This window comes from Antedon bifida, chromosome 5 (genome assembly GCF_963402885.1).
Source record: "Antedon bifida chromosome 5, ecAntBifi1.1, whole genome shotgun sequence".
Taxonomy (NCBI): Eukaryota; Metazoa; Echinodermata; class Crinoidea; order Comatulida; family Antedonidae; genus Antedon; species Antedon bifida.
The window spans coordinates 3,091,887-3,109,438 of record NC_136230.1 but is presented as its reverse complement, the minus strand read 5'-3'; the positions used below and the strand labels follow the sequence as shown (position 1 = coordinate 3,109,438).

Here is a 17,552-nt window from a genome sequence, read left to right as displayed (position 1 = left end):
ACTACAAGACCTACTACTAGGCCTACCGATTGTGAACAGTCTTACGTAACTGATCTTAAATCAGAAGGCGTCATAATTGGCAATACCATCGGCGAAGGCACGTATTCAAAAGTTAAACAAGTTTTTCTAAGTAATTTACGCACACCAGCAGCCATGAAAATAATCACCCGCCAAAGAGTTGAAGACGATTACTTCAGTAAGTTTCTTCCGCGCGAGATGGATATTCTCCAGGATATCAGTCACCCAAATATTACAAAAGTACTCAATATAATTTACGTCAGAAATAAAATCTGTATTCTGATGGAGCTGGCTTACCGGGGTGATCTTCTGAAACACATTCAGAAGCATAGGTACATTAAAGAAGACCACGCAACAATCATGTTTCGCCAGATTCTTACGGCTGTGAAATATTTACACTCACGCGGGTATTTCCACCGCGATCTTAAATGCGAGAACATTCTATTGCACGATAACCTAACGGTGAAAATAAGCGACTTTGGGTTTGCGCGTCAATGGAGTGACGCTAATCGACTTTGCATGACGTTTTGTGGCAGCTCGGCTTACGCGTCACCCGAAATACTGAAGGGGATTGCGTATGACCCTCACGACGCCGACATCTGGAGTATAGGGGTAGTGCTTTTTAGCTTAAATAGTTTTACTAGGGCCTAAGTAGCCTACTACTAAAAATCATGCCTCTCCTCATGAACCCTCAAATGATCCCCTCATGCACCCTCAAATGATCCGTGCATTGGTTTCATAAGCATTTTTTTTCAGATACGAGTTTGAGCCGGCATAGGCCTAATGGAAATAAAATTACCTTTATTAAATATTGTCAGAAAAAATCACATTAATGCGAACAATTACGTCACACGCACTTTTTTTTTTAATAATATGACTTTTATTTTATTTCAGATTATTGGATCAATGCCATACGATGACTCCAACATCAACAGAATTATTGCAACAATGGATTTAGACCGCGTTCCATTCCCTAAATTAAGCCATATTTCAAGAGAAGCTACAGGCTTAATCAAATCTATTCTACGAAAGGATCCTAGAAAACGACTGACTATCAATCAAATACTAAACCACACATGGATCAGTCAATCAAATGACGCGCGCGTGGTGTAGTACCGTAATTACGCGTACTCGATATTTATACGGTCAGCAGGGCGCCACCGATTTCCGAAATAAAATTAAACATTATTAGCAAATTCATATATTTATATATCATTATTTAGTCATATACTGTACTTCTCTAGACTAGCAGACGATGTCTCATAACATTTTGACTGCACGCGTAAAACGGACATGCATTTGACCACAGTAACACCAAACTCCAAAAAATTGAACAAATTCATTCAAAAATACAAATGCATTTGATAGTAAATATTTTATTTTTCAAAAAGAAATGAAAATCGTAATTGCGGAAGTTTAAAAATATTGGGTTTGATATTTTTAAATTTTAACATACTGAGCCTAATATACCACCCAAGTATAAAATATGATTGGTCGAGTAGGCACCCACTATTTCAAAAGGTTGCGTCCGTATTCAACATTCACCGTACATGCTCAACCGGTGAGGCTTAGCAATGACAAAATACACACATACCATGCACCAATTTCTTGCAAAATACATCATTAAATGTAACTGCACGTAACGTTAAATCAATGTATGGAATGATTGAATGTATAAGCAAGCCACATAGGCCTACAGTACATTAATCTGACAGAAACCTGAAATGTCTTATCAATGTAGGCCTACGCCCAACCTTTCATACATATGGGAGTATACAACCATCGCTCATTTACTTGATTGATCGAGCTAGGCCCCCAACACCTATCATTTCGTTATAGGCCTAGCTTTATAAACATACCTTCTTCTCTCCGTTTGAAAGCAACTGACATCCTGATAGTAGCCTCAGACTTTTCTTTTTGTATTGTGGGTCACTTTAAATTCCATTAACAATGAGTTTCTTCAAATAATTAACTGTTAGGCCTAGAGTGTGTCAGAGTGCACTTATCCCTCGCATCCAATTCTGTACTTTTGATTGTCTGCTGCAACTTTTGATAAACGTGCTATGATTGGTTGAATGTTCAGAAATTCAACCAATCAGCCTGTCTGAAAAGTAGAGCAGGTCTTTACTACTTTTCTGAGTGTGAAGCTACACAAAATAAAGTTTGTGTGATCAGATAAATTATAAAGTGGGCATAAGAATGTGTTCTTAGATTTCAAAATGTCTGTCAGACAAATGTATGATGGCAGTGTATATGCCTGTTAAAATTTAATAATGAGAAAAGTAGAGTGTTGTGGTACTATTTGAATTACAGTGATAAACTATGCCAACTGCCTTAATTATCAGTAATATAACCTACAATTCCATTTTTTCCTGAGTATAAGTGTAACATTGCATTCACACTGTGTTCAATATTTATTGGTAGTACTACTCAATAAAAGCTTTGTCTCGCTCAATCAAAAAATATAAAAATGAGCAAATAATAAATGAATGTTAATTCATTTTTTAAGCTCTGTTTACACTATCAAACTTTATGTGACAAACAAAATGTGATGTGCCCATATATGGACATGATGATGTCATATCACTAATGTTTGAGCATTGAAGGTTGGAATAAACGAGTGTGAAGCCAGACAAAGGGTGGTGTCCGGGTTTCCCTCCCACAATCTTAAATAGATTTAGGCTATTACAAGTTTGACAGCAAATGATATCGTAACAATATGTACTTCTTCTTACCCCAATGTATTTGTATCAATTATTATAAATATTTTTATTGTTTTACATAATAAAAGTAGTGCATCCTTTAGGAATTAATTGTAACGTAAGAAATGCTTGTACATAGCTTTGGTGTTTTTAGGTAGTTATTTTTAAAGTATTTGTTTAGGATGGGTAAGTGGACTTGGCAATCTTTACATACTCAATTTATCTGTCAATCTATAGTGTTATCAAATCAATAAATCAGTGGTTACTCGTGAATTCCTTTCCTAAGTTAGGCCTAATCATTTAAGGAAAGTACTGAACAAAAAAAACTGAAAAAATCACATTATTATTATCACGAAGGGCAGAAAAAAATGTAGTAATCGCTGTTATAGGGACCTACGACAAAACAATGTGAATCTATATTTGAATTATATTTTGAATTGAACTTCTCGGATCCAATATCTGTTATTTGTTTCGTTTTTATAGTGGGAGTAACATTCTATAGATTTAAACGCAAAAAATATCAAGTTACTATCAAGAATACATAACCTCAACTTATCCTGTGTCGGTTGGAGGAATTTAAATAAAAATAGTTTATGTAATGTAACGCGTAATTGTACTGTCGTACAGCGCCATCTTGTTGGATTCTCAGATTGAATATTAATAATATTTGCAGTGTAATAATAATAATGAATATAGATAATTGAAAAAAAATAGTAAGTATTGAATAATAATGAATGTACAATCTGTTTCCGTCTTCAGTATGTTTTTTCTCTAAAACAAATTATTTGTAATCTATTTATTGGACCGTATCTTAGATCAGTAATTGTTGTTTACTCTACAAGTGATCTTTGTAACTTTGATCTGATGTAGACTAGGATAAGAATCCTTCTTAGCCTAGTCTACACAGATCATTAAAAGTTTGTGGCTGTTTTGTTACAGTGCAGTGTTTTAGTACATTTTACCCTGTTCTTTTTTGATTACGAAAAAATGTATTCATGAGTGTACAATGTAAAGATTAACTGACATATTCATGTTGTAGAAAAAATTATTATTTTATGACTAATGACTTATGACTGTCCTTTATTATGTAATTTATAGTCTGTTTATATGTGTTATATATTATAAATTATATATCCCATCACTACAAAAAATCAAAATCTGCGGCAATGTACTTACTATAAACATTTTCATGATTTTCGTGATTTTGTAAATTAAATGCTTAAACAAGATGGCGTTTCAGTCAGAAAGGATATAATTCCCTAGCTACTAGCCTATACAACTAGAAGATTGTACATTATTGTTCAATTTATTTACATGGTTCAATTCAAAACACTCAGATATTCAGCAAATACAAAATGATTATTCTTGTTTGGATTGTATAGCAGCGGGCACAATAGATATACTCATGGAGAATAACTTATTTATTCATGGTATACTCTAAAGAAAGGAAGAACGAAAAACCAACTGCACTTCTATTGCATTGTTTATTTCACAGCGGATGGGTTATTAATAGAATCGTGTAGTTTCCAAGGAAAACGATTTTAGTCGCCATCTCCAATAGTTGTAGGCCGGGCGCATCCAAATTATGTAACGGACGCTATTTTTATGTTTGAATATAGGCCTAAACTAAAGAACTAAAATAACATTTGATATATGTTTGAAGTAAGGAGTGATGGTAGTTTGTACTAGAACGGCAAAAGATAATTAAGAAGAACCTGAGATAATAGGAGGAGCCAGGAGCAATCTCAAACTTGGCATATGACCATTGTTTGCATTTAATTGTCGATCTCTTTCGAATAGAACATAAACAATACAGATACTGTAAATATAAAAACCATATATAAATACTGATAAAATATCTTATTCGTTATGTTTACTATCATTCAATTTAATTTATTTCTAGTGCAATAAGACATTCATTATTATGGGTATACTTATTATTCATTACATGGGCGTAGACAGGGCGGTGTACACAAAGGCAAAAGGAGTACGACAGTCCATGCATAGCGGTTTTATATTGACCTCATGCATGCTTACAACAATTATTCATACTTATTCTTCCTTTAATGCAATTCATCATTTCAATCTGTTAATTTAGAAGTTATTTCTTTCAAACAAATAGCTTCGAAATTCCAGATACCAACAAATAAAGGGAAGATTCATTTAGTCCCGAAGCGTCAGGAAAAAAGAAAACCATATAAGAGCTGAGAAATTGAATATGATGCTGATCTGTGTAAAAATGTTTAAAGGGGGTAGTTAATAATCAGTTATTTATTCATTCCGGAAGAAGAGAAGACAGCAAAAACATCACTCAAGAATCATAGCCGGATCGATCTTTTAAAACAGTTAACGATTTTCATGTTTTTCATAGTACATTAACTATAAAACCGGTATTGTGTATTGATTTGTTTTGCTTGTTTCGTCACCAACATTTTGTGTGGCATGCTGGGAATACAATTCTCATAACACAAAGCCATAATCAAATATTCACCCAACAACTCGTTGTAATGCTATTGTTCCATAAATATATAGCTCTTGTTCACATTGATACAGTTTAACTACAAACATTCAAATATTCACCGAATAGCTCCTGCCCTGTGTTATTGATAATCAAACCCGATTCGGCACGATCGTTTATTGCCATTGTTTGTTTTGTGACAATAAACCGTTATAGGTTATTTCCCCAGGAAATAATTTTGGCGCCGTCGTACCTTGTATTTTATCTGTATGCTTGTAAGCATATGATATTCAACAAGCTATGGAACGCCGCCATCTTGTTTGTTTCATTGTGGGACTATGAAAAGAAGGTAAGATAATAATAAATCTTGATATTAGAGTTATAATTGAAAACTTTACTGGGGCTATGTACATGCGAACAATAATTTGTGATAACGGTATATAAAGATAGAGTATTTATTTATTTTATTTTGCAAAATTGTACATAATTTTGTCAATTTATTTATAGGCCTTCCAATGTGATGAACTGATATAATATAGTCATGATAAAACATGAGTGTTCAAAATAGCTAGTAACGGGAGCCATTTTCCCGTTTGGTTGTGAATTAAAGGAGTCACATTTTGTTTTTATGTCTACAAGAAGGGAAGTTGTTTATCGACCAGCTATTCAAAATATAGTAATTTAATAATCTGGTGGTATAGGCCCTCATATGCGTAAATAATAATTTATTGGATACTTCACTTTACAACATTGGCACACTTTGATGATAAAGGTGCGTCCAAATAATAACTTGAAATAAAACAAAAATGCACCAAAAAAAAAGAAAAAAATAACATGTTGCGTGAAATACAGAACATAACAGGCATACAAAAAAAAAAAAATTGTCCTATTTGGAGTGCTTTGTCGATTTTAAGTGTTTGTTGCACCATAATTATGATTACCGGGTATCCTATAGTACAAAATGTTTCCTTGCAGTAGTAGCCGTTTATTACTGAAATACAATGCAAACACACAAAACAAATAGGCCTAAGATACAAAATTTGACGCTTTTATTATCTTTGCATGTAATTAGGAAGCTTATGGAAGAATTATAAATTACTCCATGGGCTTATACTGTATATACATTAACACTTATGTAGGACTTTCATTATAACAGTTAAGTTTGATTGGATACACAAAAATCGAAACTAACATAAGCTATACGGGGACAAATGTTAACATTTTCTTACATTGATCAATAAATTAAATTAGCAGACTCAGGTGGTCCAACGTTGACAATCCCGAATACGATGATGCAATGTGAATTGTATGTACAGTATCCCTCATGTAAAGTGATGTAAGCACTGCAAGGTAAAATTATTATATGCATTGATTTAAATAAAGATAATTGATTTTTAAAAGATATATTGATTGATTGATTTTCTCAGAATCTTTAATTATTTATAATATATGATAGGACCTTGCTAACGCGAATACAATAGCCGGTATCACAATCCGATCCAAGATCCATATGCGTATAATGTCATAAACCACATTTGTTGTTACATAATAATAAAGACATAAGTTACTTTTTATCTAGATTTCATTATAAATCCTGTGAAAAATCTATACACTAAGAAATAAATTTGAACAAACAATACGGATAATAAAAAAAAATCTTATTTCGTTTCCCAAGGTGAGACTCGATCTCGGTACCTTGAATGCCATAGACACGAGCACAGACCAGCACAACTGACTAAAAGTTGTAGACAAATTCCTCCGTGTATTTACTATGCAGTAACCACTTTGGTGCAAATAAATTATTACATACCGCTATGAATTATATTTTTTTACTATGATGACATCTTTAAAAATGTAAAAAAATTAAGAGAATTAGGCCCTGTGATTTTACTTAACCAAGGTATAGTTTATTACAGCTCCTGAAATATAGTTAAAATTTGACGTTTTCTAAATCTCGATTGATTTCTAAGTGAGTATAACACAGTGAATAAGTCAAGTTAAACCAAGTCTTTGTTAAGGTGGAAGTTTTTTACCTCAAAGAAATACTAGGAAAAAACAGTTTGTATATCGTTCACGTCTAAGCCCGGTGAAAGCCAAACAATGGCGTCAAAAGCCCATAGAAACGGGACTAACAAAGGAATGTACAGTGCTGCACAGGCTGGCGGTGACGAAATCAACAGGATGAACGGGCAAACAGTAAACAAAGAACGTAGTGTAGTGAAGCCAGTCTTTTTGAAGGCTGATCAAATACCAACAGGAAAAAGCTTTTTCAAAGATGAAGACCTATGTATAGCCCTACTAAAAATAATTGCTGCAGAAAGTATAATCCAGGGCCGTAGCCAGGATCTGTCAAGGGGAGGGGGGGGGGGGGGGGTTCGGACAATAAGTATTTGGGTCACTGCGCCGCGGGTGGGGTCTGAGGCGAATTTAGTGACACCCCTTGATGGCCGGAAATGGTACTCTCGTACATAACATTCATGATAAATGGCACCTCTAATTGGCCGGAAAAACACTCTCATGCAGCATGCTACGATTGAACAAAACGATCGTACTTTTTTCCTCCTCCTCACGATAACATTTGTTGCCGCCGTATGTTAGATGCGCGTGCTCTGTGTGCGGAACCACCGCCGATTGTTTGATCATTCACTCGGTATTTTGTTTTGCGTTCAAGTTACAAGCCCCCCCCCCCCCCCACCCCCCCCCCCCCCCCCCCCCCCCCCCAAAAAAGCACAATTTGGGTGAGAAGGCAAATTCAATGCTTATTATAGCTAGGGGCGGACCCAGGGGTGTTTCCCTTGTGGCCCGGGCAACAGCCTTAATTTCATACTAAATGTTGTTTCTGCCACTAAATTAAAATTGAGTTCCATTTCATCGTATACAATATCCATCCGGACCCGGAACTTGATAGGCTTAGTCATAAAGTAGTTACAGAGTTGCAGGGCATTTTATTATTGTTGAATGTTTTGATATTAGCCTAATTGTTAAAACGACCTTCACAACCAAAATATTTCTTTTCATTTTAAATGGAACGCTACAAAAATAATCCTCTGCTTCATCGGAGCATGAATACCTAATAACCAGACAAGAACGTATCTTTGTTACGTTTTACTATCAATCCATTTTCATGTCACGCAATCCATTTTTCAACAATATAGTAGTATAATAATAACATTTTGATTGAATAGTGAGGGATTAGTTACAGTTTGACTTTGAATAAACCATTGGTAATTTACTGAAAATCCAAAATTATTCAATTAAAGAAACGCTCAACACATGAGAAATAGATGTCGGTCGATAAACTTCTGACGACGACTAAAACAACGACAATCAGCTAAATGTTAGTGATTTTATTTCATCTCTGGCTTGTTACATTTTTCATGACACATTACCGGACTTCCCCCTCCTCTCGCAATGAACGACAGTACAGATCTTCCCTATCTAGGCTCGTGTATGTAGCATACTACGTTATTCACAAATTACCCACGTATAGCAGTGTTACTAGAGCCATCACAGATTACCTAATGGATCAATCATTCATACATGAATTCAAAAATTCATCGACAAACGAAATATAGCCTATATTCATTCCTTTTAAATATTAGGCATATTGCCAAGGCTAATAATCGATTTGTCCATAATTATTGCGTTTTGCCGGGGGTTTTCCATAATCTAAGGCCAATTTTTAGGCCAAATCATAATTGTGCGTATTCTGTATTTCCGATGCGTGTAGTACCCTATTTATCTTCATTTCCGTACGTTCGTAAATATTAGGCCGAATTTCCGTAGTAATTTATAGACGTTCCGAAATTTTAACCGTGTTATACCGGTAGCAGAGCAAAGTTTGCTTCTTTCTGCAAATGTCCTATCATTCTTTTCTATGTTTTATTTGGAGTGTGGTTTAAAACAACACTTTTGTAAAGTTTATAGTGGATAAATAAAAATGAATTTTTGGAAACTTTATTTAGCATTTTTAAATGAATTAAAATTCCAAATTATACAATTTAACCTTTTGCTCAATATATTTATAGCAACAGCTTCATATTTTTTGTATAACTTTTTAAAATTATTAATTGATAATTAATTTACATTAATTGAGTACAGTTATTAGAATGTATTACCGTACCAAAAGTACCTTCATCGGGGACCTCCCCGTGACGTTCGCATTGAACGAAAAAAAAATCATGAATTTTACGTGCGAGAGTACCATTTGCGGCCATCTAGGGGTGTCATTTAACAATTTTCTTGCTCAAATACTCAGTGTCTACAGCCCTGGAGTCTTTGGGCAACCCTCTTAAAATAGTCCTGCGACCGCCCCTGATAGCTCTATCTATATTTATTTACAGCAATTTGTTGAGGAAACTAAATATATCAATGTAAATAGGTGGTATTGATACAGTTGAGTAGGCCTACGTATCGGCTGGTGGTCTAGAAAAAAATAATCGAATGCTATAGGTGTAAACTACAGTACATGATACCATAGATATTATAGTGTAATATATTAAATTCACTATAATCCACTATACTTCATAGCCACACATACATATTGTAGGTAACCGCAGCGTTCCATTTTTTGATGTACGTCGGAAGGCTATATATGCATGCTGACTGCCAGTGATCGAAACAATAGGTACGCGGTTGTCTAGCGGTGTCCTTTGTACGATTCGTTCGTGCCCAAGCTCACGTCAATATCATGTTACATCCTGGGACCAAAAATTCGTATTATTTTTCGGCAACCAATTCATTTGTTTAACAATAAGGTATGAGTTATTCAGAACGAGTTAACGAATTTTTCAATTTACAAATAACCTTTTGTATTGTGGGGCACGTATTTGGAGGATTTTCAGAGATGAGGGTGGTGAGGTATTGGGGATGTCGGGGATGGGGGTTCGCAGTCGGTTAAGGGGGGTTCGCTGTAAAGGGGGGGTTCGCCCGAACCATAAAAACCCCCCCTGACTACGGGCCTGTAATCGGTGTTCAAAAAATACGGAACCTATGGCGAATTTATCTAAATAATAGAAATGATAGAGTGAAACTAATTACGAATGGACTAAACATTAGGAATTGTATTATTACAATTCATGATAAAAATCCTTATTTAGCATACAACAACACGGAAACAACGAGAATAGTCATAAAGGATATACCATTATCGGTTGCTGACGTAGAGATTGCTAGCAAGTTGAAAGCGCTAGGATGCAAACCAATGGGAGATGTTACAAGGCTAAAAATAAGGGTTAATGGTCAATTAACCAGCTGGCTAAACGGTGACAGAACTGTCGTTGTAGAAAAGCTAAAATCGCCAATACCAAGACAGATAATAATAAATGGTTTTAGAGCACGGGCTTTTCATGACGGTCAGGAAGTGAAATGCAACAAATGTACAAAGACTGGGCATTTAGCTTTTCAATGCAAATCTGATATAATCTGTTTCAAGTGTCATTTACCAGGGCATACTAGGGACAGATGTAATGTTGAAGCGCATAATGTATCATCATCTGGTTCACCTGGTGCATACATTAATAAAGTTTGGGAATCGGTATTTAATTGAAAACCCAAAAAATAATAATGCTAACGATAACCACTACGGGAAAAGAGCTACGGTACAATCTGATACAGAAACACATGATGAAGTGTTTAGTATTGATGAAAGTAGTGAATCATCAGATGATGAAAATGCGCAGAAAGAAACAAGTGAGATCACTATAGAAAAACACACAAACCAAAATGAGCAGGAAGATGACGACAGAGAGGAGCAGAGAGAAGAGCAGGAAGTGGACGAAAGAGAGGAGCAGGAAGTTGAAGAAAGAGAGGAACAAGAAGTAGCGAGAAGAAAGAACCAGAAAGCTGAAGAAAGAGAGGAGCAGGAAGTTGGGGAAAGAGAGGAGCATGAACAGAAGAAGGTAACTGACTACTTTGAAAAAAGTATGCAAAAAAGTAAAAGTGTTAGCACAAACAAGAAAGCAGCGAGAGATCTGAAGGAACAGTCCGGAAATGAAGGCAGGACAGAAGAAAAAACAAAGAGTATTGAAAAAAGAAGTTTAAGAAAGAGAAACAAAAACAAGTAATTTAATGTTAATAATATGTATTCTAAATATTGTAATTTCCTTAGGAAGCTCTTTACTCTAATCTTATGAATTTACATTGTATAACACTAAACGTTAGAGGAGCTAGAAATATAAATAAGCAACATAAGCTATTCCAATGGGTAAAAGATCAAGAAGCGGATATATGTCTGCTTCAGGAAACCCATCTAACAAATGAGATTCTTAATAAATCAAAGTTTGTTTGGGAAGGTGAAGCGATCCATAGTATAGGTAATTCACATAGTAGAGGAGTGTCGATACTATTACGAAAAGGTCTTGAATGCAAAATTGTTAAAAAGTTAACTGATATTGATGGAAGATATATATTTCTTAATTTAATGATAAATGAAAAGGAATTGGACATTATAAATATTTATGCTCCTAATGAAAGCAAAAATAGAAGTGCATTCTTTAGGACCATACACAAATGTTACAATGACTTTGATGGAGGGAAGAGTAATTCTATCATTCTAGGTGGAGATCTGAATTGCATCATGAATAGTGACATTGACCAAAAAGGGAGCGCAAATAGGTCTGATAAATCTGTTTTTACAATTAAAAACTTAATGAAAAATTTTAATTTAAATGATATTTGGAGATCCAAAAACATGAATAAGCGACAATTTACGTGGCGTAAGAAATTTAACAACATTTTCCGTAGGCTGGATTACTGGTGAATATCAGAAGATCTCTTTTCAAATGATGTTTTAGCCTGTGACATTCGTCCAGCTATTCTCACTGATCACCAGGGGGTATCAATTAAAATAGATTTGCATGAAAAAATACGCGGTCCTGGTTTATGGATGTTCAACAATAGCTTTCTGAAAGATGAAACATTTACAAAATTAGTAATTAAAATAATTGATGTTTCAATACTAAAAAATAATAGAGAACCTGTAAGTGCAAGTTTGTTATGGGAGCTTGTAAAAACAAAAATAAAAGAATTTTCAATTGCATACGGAAAACAAAAAAATAAAAACCAGAATAAAAAGAAAGAAAAATTACAAAAACAAATAAAAAACTTAAATGAAACAATTATGAATACTCAAAATTGTGATATAACCATTGAAAATAAAATTGAAAACAAAAGAAATAGAGCTTGAAAACATTTATAATGTAGAAGCAAAAGGCGCGCAAATTAGGTCCAGAGTAAAATGGATCGAGGAAGGCGAGCGGAATACAAAATACTTTCTTGGGTTAGAAAGATCCAAAAGTAAAAAGAAACACATAAAAAGTTTAATTACTAAAGATGGGAGCTTAGCAACGAGCCCAATTGATATTTTAAAAGAACAAATACAACATTTCGAAAGTTTATACGCAAAAAATGTTATAAACCCTGGAAAAATTAAGAAATACCTTTGTAATTCTATTATAAACAAGCTTTCAGAAATAGAAAAAGAAAATTGTGAAGGTTACGTCACTATTGATGAATGTAAAAAGGCCATTTCAATGATGGAAAAAAATAAAACACCAGGATCGGATGGTCTAAGTGTTGAATTTTATGTGTTCTTTTGGAATAATATTAAACATTTAATTTGCGATGCGTTAAATGAAAGTTATAATTCTCACGAAATTATCCTTTTCGCAAAAACGAGGTGTAATCACCCTTTTGTTCAAGGATGGAGAAAGAGAAAATTTGAATAATTGGCGTCCCATTACCCTCTTAAACACCGATTACAAAATTCTTGCACATGTATTAAGTAACAGACTTAAAATGGTTATTAAATCAATAGTAAGTTCAGACCAAAAAGGCTATATAAAAGGCCGTTTCGCTGGTGAAAACATTCGGTTAATAGAAGACCTGCTTTATTATACAGAGTGTAATGATATCGAAGGGGCAATAATTACCTTAGATTTTAATAAGGCTTTTGATTCTATTTGTAGAGATTTTATGTTCAATGTTCTAGAAAAGTTTAACTTTGGAATGTTCTTTTGTAACTGGGTAAAAGTATTATATAATAACGTTGAATGTGTCACAGTTAACAATGGTTGGGTTTCAAACAATTTTAAAATGGAAAGAGGTATCAGACAAGGTTGTCCTCTATCTGCTCTGTTATTCATTTTAGTGGTTGAAGTAATGGCATCTAGAATAAGAAACAAAGATGACTATAAGGGTATTAAACTTCCAAATAATGAAAATAACATAGAAGCTAGAATAAGCCAATTAGCCGATGATACTGTTTTGTATGTTGGTAATGACAAAAGTATTAAGTCAGCAGTCAGTGTAATTGAACTTTTTTGTGAAGTATCTGGAATGACACTAAATAAAAAAAAAACAATGCTTTTTGGATTGGTAAATGGAAGAACAGAATAGATAGGCCTTTAGAATTAAATTGGGTAAAACACCCTATCACAATTTTAGGCATATATGTAGGGTATAATACAGAAGAATGTACCAGAAAAAACTGGGATGTTAAATTAATATAGCTAGAAAAGACTTTAAAACAATGGAATGCTAGAAATCTCTCAATTTTTGGTAGAATAATAATCCTGAAAAGTCTTGCACTATCTAAATTAACATATGCTGCAAATATCACTGATGTTCCAAAATATGTATATACACAAGTTACAAATCTAATATATAATTTTATTTGGAACAATAAAAGGGAAAAGATAAAAAGAAAAACTCTAATTGGTGATGATGAGATGGGAGGCATTAAAATGCCTGATTTTACTCTTCATGTTAACGCACTCATGTGTGGCTGGTTAAAAAGCATTATGAATGATGATGGTGCTAAATGGAAAAATATTCCAATGTATTATATTAAAAAAATATGTGATGTAAATGTTTTACTTAATATGTCATGTTATAGCATTATTGATGTTAATTCTGATAAAATTCCACTGTTTTACAAAAATATGATAAAAGCCTACATAAATTATAACAGAATCTCTAAAAAAAACCTGAAACTTATAACGATATAATGAATGAGCAACTGTGGGGAAACCACTACGTTAAACTAAAAAAAAAATCGCTTTTCTACAAGCATTGGATTGACAGTGGCATTATCAGTATTAAAGACATTGTTAATGAGAACACTTTTTTAACATCAAACGAAATACTGGTGAAACTACAATGTAAAACAAACTGGTTAAATGAGTATTTGTGCATTATTAAGGCAATACCAATTCAGTGGAAACGTATTATTAAGGAGGTAGATATTTTCAATTGTGATGATAATGATGAGTTAGTTGGGACCAAGTATGTGATTAATACTACCAAACTAATATACTCATGGTTTGTGAAAGAATATTTCATTATTCCAATGTCACAACTAAAATAGGAAGAGTACTTCAATGATAGCAAAATAGATTGGAAAACATCTTGGTTACGGAAAGTATGTAAAATGAAAGATAAGAAACTAGCACAATTCAATTATAAGATGTTACATAGAATACTGCCTACCAACAAACGGCTGTATCAGTGGAAAGTTAAGGAAACACAAACGTGTGACAAATGTGGAGAAATTGAAAATGAAAATCATTTGTTTTTTAGTTGTAGATTTATTCAGAAATTTTTGAGGAAAATGCTTAGTATCTTTGTAAGTTTAAACCACAATAATATATCATTTAAACAATTAATACTAGGAACGGGAGATAAGCTAATAGATTATATTTACACTTTTGCAGCATTTACTATTTATAGAATAAAAATGTTATCAGCACTAAATAGCCAGTGGGTAAATCGTTATGGAATTCATTTAAAAGCAATATGTTATATAACATTGAATGTGAAACATATAACAATAAAGAAACACGTATAGAAAAATGGGTAGCTTTAAGAAATACTATTATGCTAATATAATCTCTAATTTGATATGATTATCAGAAAAGGAATTACTGTGATACGGGTTACTGGTGGTACTGAGCTATTATTGTTTTTTTTATTTCTTTTTATCATGATAATAAATCATACATATGATACATACACTTCAAGAAAATGAAATAAAAAATAGGTGTTCCTCTGCATTCTGACGATATATATTAATTTTAAAATTTAGCATATTTTCACCATTTTGTTAACTTATACGTGCGTAGCCTGTCACTTTTGACGTGCTCGTATAACGCAATTTCGAGTTAAAACGTGAATCAAATATGATGATATTATTAAAGAAAGATTGTAAAACAGAAATCGGGCAAAAAGAGTGCGCATTAACGTTTAACGCGCAGTGCGCGTGCAACAATCTGCGCACTCATGGCAATTTTTTAAACGCTTAAAATTGCCTGAAACGTACTCTAATTTCATCAAAAATAAATTTTGACAATTTTGAACATTTTAAGCGCGCGTACGCAAGCGTTAAATGCGCTACGCACGTAATTGTATTGCCATATGATGAAATATGACCTGACATTTATGAGTACCAAATTTTGTTTAATTGTGATTCATGCTTGTGAAGATATGATTACAAACGTGATTTCGTTAAATCACGCGTAGACCGCGTAATTTTTGATTGCGCACCATGAAAACATAACCACATCGATTCCTGGGGCCGATTGCAATAAAGGTCTTAACCGCGGTCTTAGACTTAAGCCCAAGATGAAACCCTTAGCAACGATGGTCTTAGATTTAAGACCATTGCAATAAGAAGTCTTAGCCTTAGAATGTCAGCGCCGTGGTCTTAGATTCTAAGCCTCCTCCAGGCAGGCTTACGCTAACCGCGCGACGCGAGCGCTCCTAGGCTAGCTAGTAATTTCATGGCGAAATTAACTTCTTTAAATACTGCTGTGAATTGATTTTATGATACTAGTGTAGAAAAGGGGTATTGAACTATAAGACATGTGTATTATTATTTGTAATACCAATTGTTTCAATAGATAAAATCTATATAGGCCCACACCTACCTGACGATCAATTTCTATTAGCGGTCCAGAACCGCACCAATAAGCTATGTACGCATATTCTCCATAATACGCGGCCTAGCGCTACACTATTTTGACCAAGAAAAGACTACATATAGTAGCATATTTAAAATTTATTTTTTTGAAATATTTGTTTGTAAACGTTAAGCATGTATTAATTAACCAATATTTACTATCAAATTACATACAATTTTGTTGCCAATATTTTTAATTATTTGCTAAAATCTCCTAGTATTTACGTAATCTTAACGCTATTGAATAGGCATTGTGTCCATTCATGCATTAAAATGGCCTCAATATGTCCTACTGAGGAGCTTGTCGCTACTCCTTATTGTTAAATTACTCTATTTGCACTTGTTGGTATAGCGCCCTCATTTGTCGGTAACTATAGGCTGGTTTGATTGTTTGAAATTCTTTCCTAATAAAGTCTCAGTTAAGACCGCTATATTGCAATCGACTTTGCTGAGAGGCTTAACTAAGACTTTCGCGAGGGGCTTAGGGCTTAGATCTAAGCCTAAGACAAAGTCTTTATATTGCAATCCGCCCCTGGCCATAAGGAATATACTCTGAAAAATTGACTTAGCTAGATAAACTTATATCAAGATAATTGACGGACAAAATAGTGCTAAGGAAAGAATAAATAAATAAAGATCCTGACAGAATCAAGAGGTTATATGCATGATAATGCATATAACCTAATTACTAATTAATGATTCCTTGGCAATAAAATATTCACTAGCCTAGGTCGTTTAAATAATAACAGAAGAATTTCCATCAATAAGCCTACATTAATAATAATAATATTATCATAGGCCGAATAAATAATAATTCGTCTTCATCCTTCGAGCCGAATCACCGGATGTTCAGTGCGTCGCGCGCGTACCGGTTACTACTGTGAGTATTAACCAATCACAAATGATCTTTCATCACATCTAGGGAGGACTAATAACAAATGAGGGCGCTATGTATGCATAGTTTAAATAGTTTAGTTGATTAATTTCTTCAAGCAAGTTCCGTGGCGCAGCGCATGAAGCGTTGTCTTGTGATGGAGTGACAATTCCATCGCGAGTTCAAGATCCAGTAGATGACTTTTGTTTAACGCGAGTTTTGCCACACGAAAATTACACAGTCAATATCATCGAACTCGAGAATTTATATTATTAATGACAGGGACACGATAATTACGCGAAAATTAATCGGTCAATATCATCGTTCTCGAGGATATATACGATTTACGATCCTTGCAGCGGTAGTCATGTGACGCAGTTTCAACCAATCACGTTCACGTATTTACATAGGCTATGTAATATAACAATACATTATATGGAAAAGTCGACTGGTGGACTAACAAAAGACAATAAATACAGACTTGGAGCAAGTCTACTATACCAATCTAAAGCGGTGGTATAACATATATCCTGTTTGCATAAG

The 17,552-nt window shown here is 33.9% G+C and overlaps 2 protein-coding genes across 2 annotated transcripts in view; both read left to right on the top strand.

Moving 5' to 3' along the window:
• LOC144842883 (uncharacterized) overlaps positions 1–17,552 on the top strand; it is a 56,738-nt gene that overhangs the window by 9,333 nt on the left and 29,853 nt on the right. The window lies entirely within an intron of this gene.
• Positions 7,279–17,552, top strand: part of LOC144842290 (uncharacterized) — a 39,676-nt gene continuing 29,402 nt past the window's right edge. The window contains exons 1-5 of the mRNA XM_078698721.1: positions 7,279–7,465; positions 10,278–10,540; positions 10,626–11,078; positions 11,288–11,457; positions 13,146–13,445. Of these exons, the coding sequence (XP_078554847.1) occupies positions 7,279–7,465; positions 10,278–10,540; positions 10,626–11,078; positions 11,288–11,457; positions 13,146–13,445 (1,373 nt within the window). The remainder of the gene's footprint in view (positions 7,466–10,277; positions 10,541–10,625; positions 11,079–11,287; positions 11,458–13,145; positions 13,446–17,552) is intronic.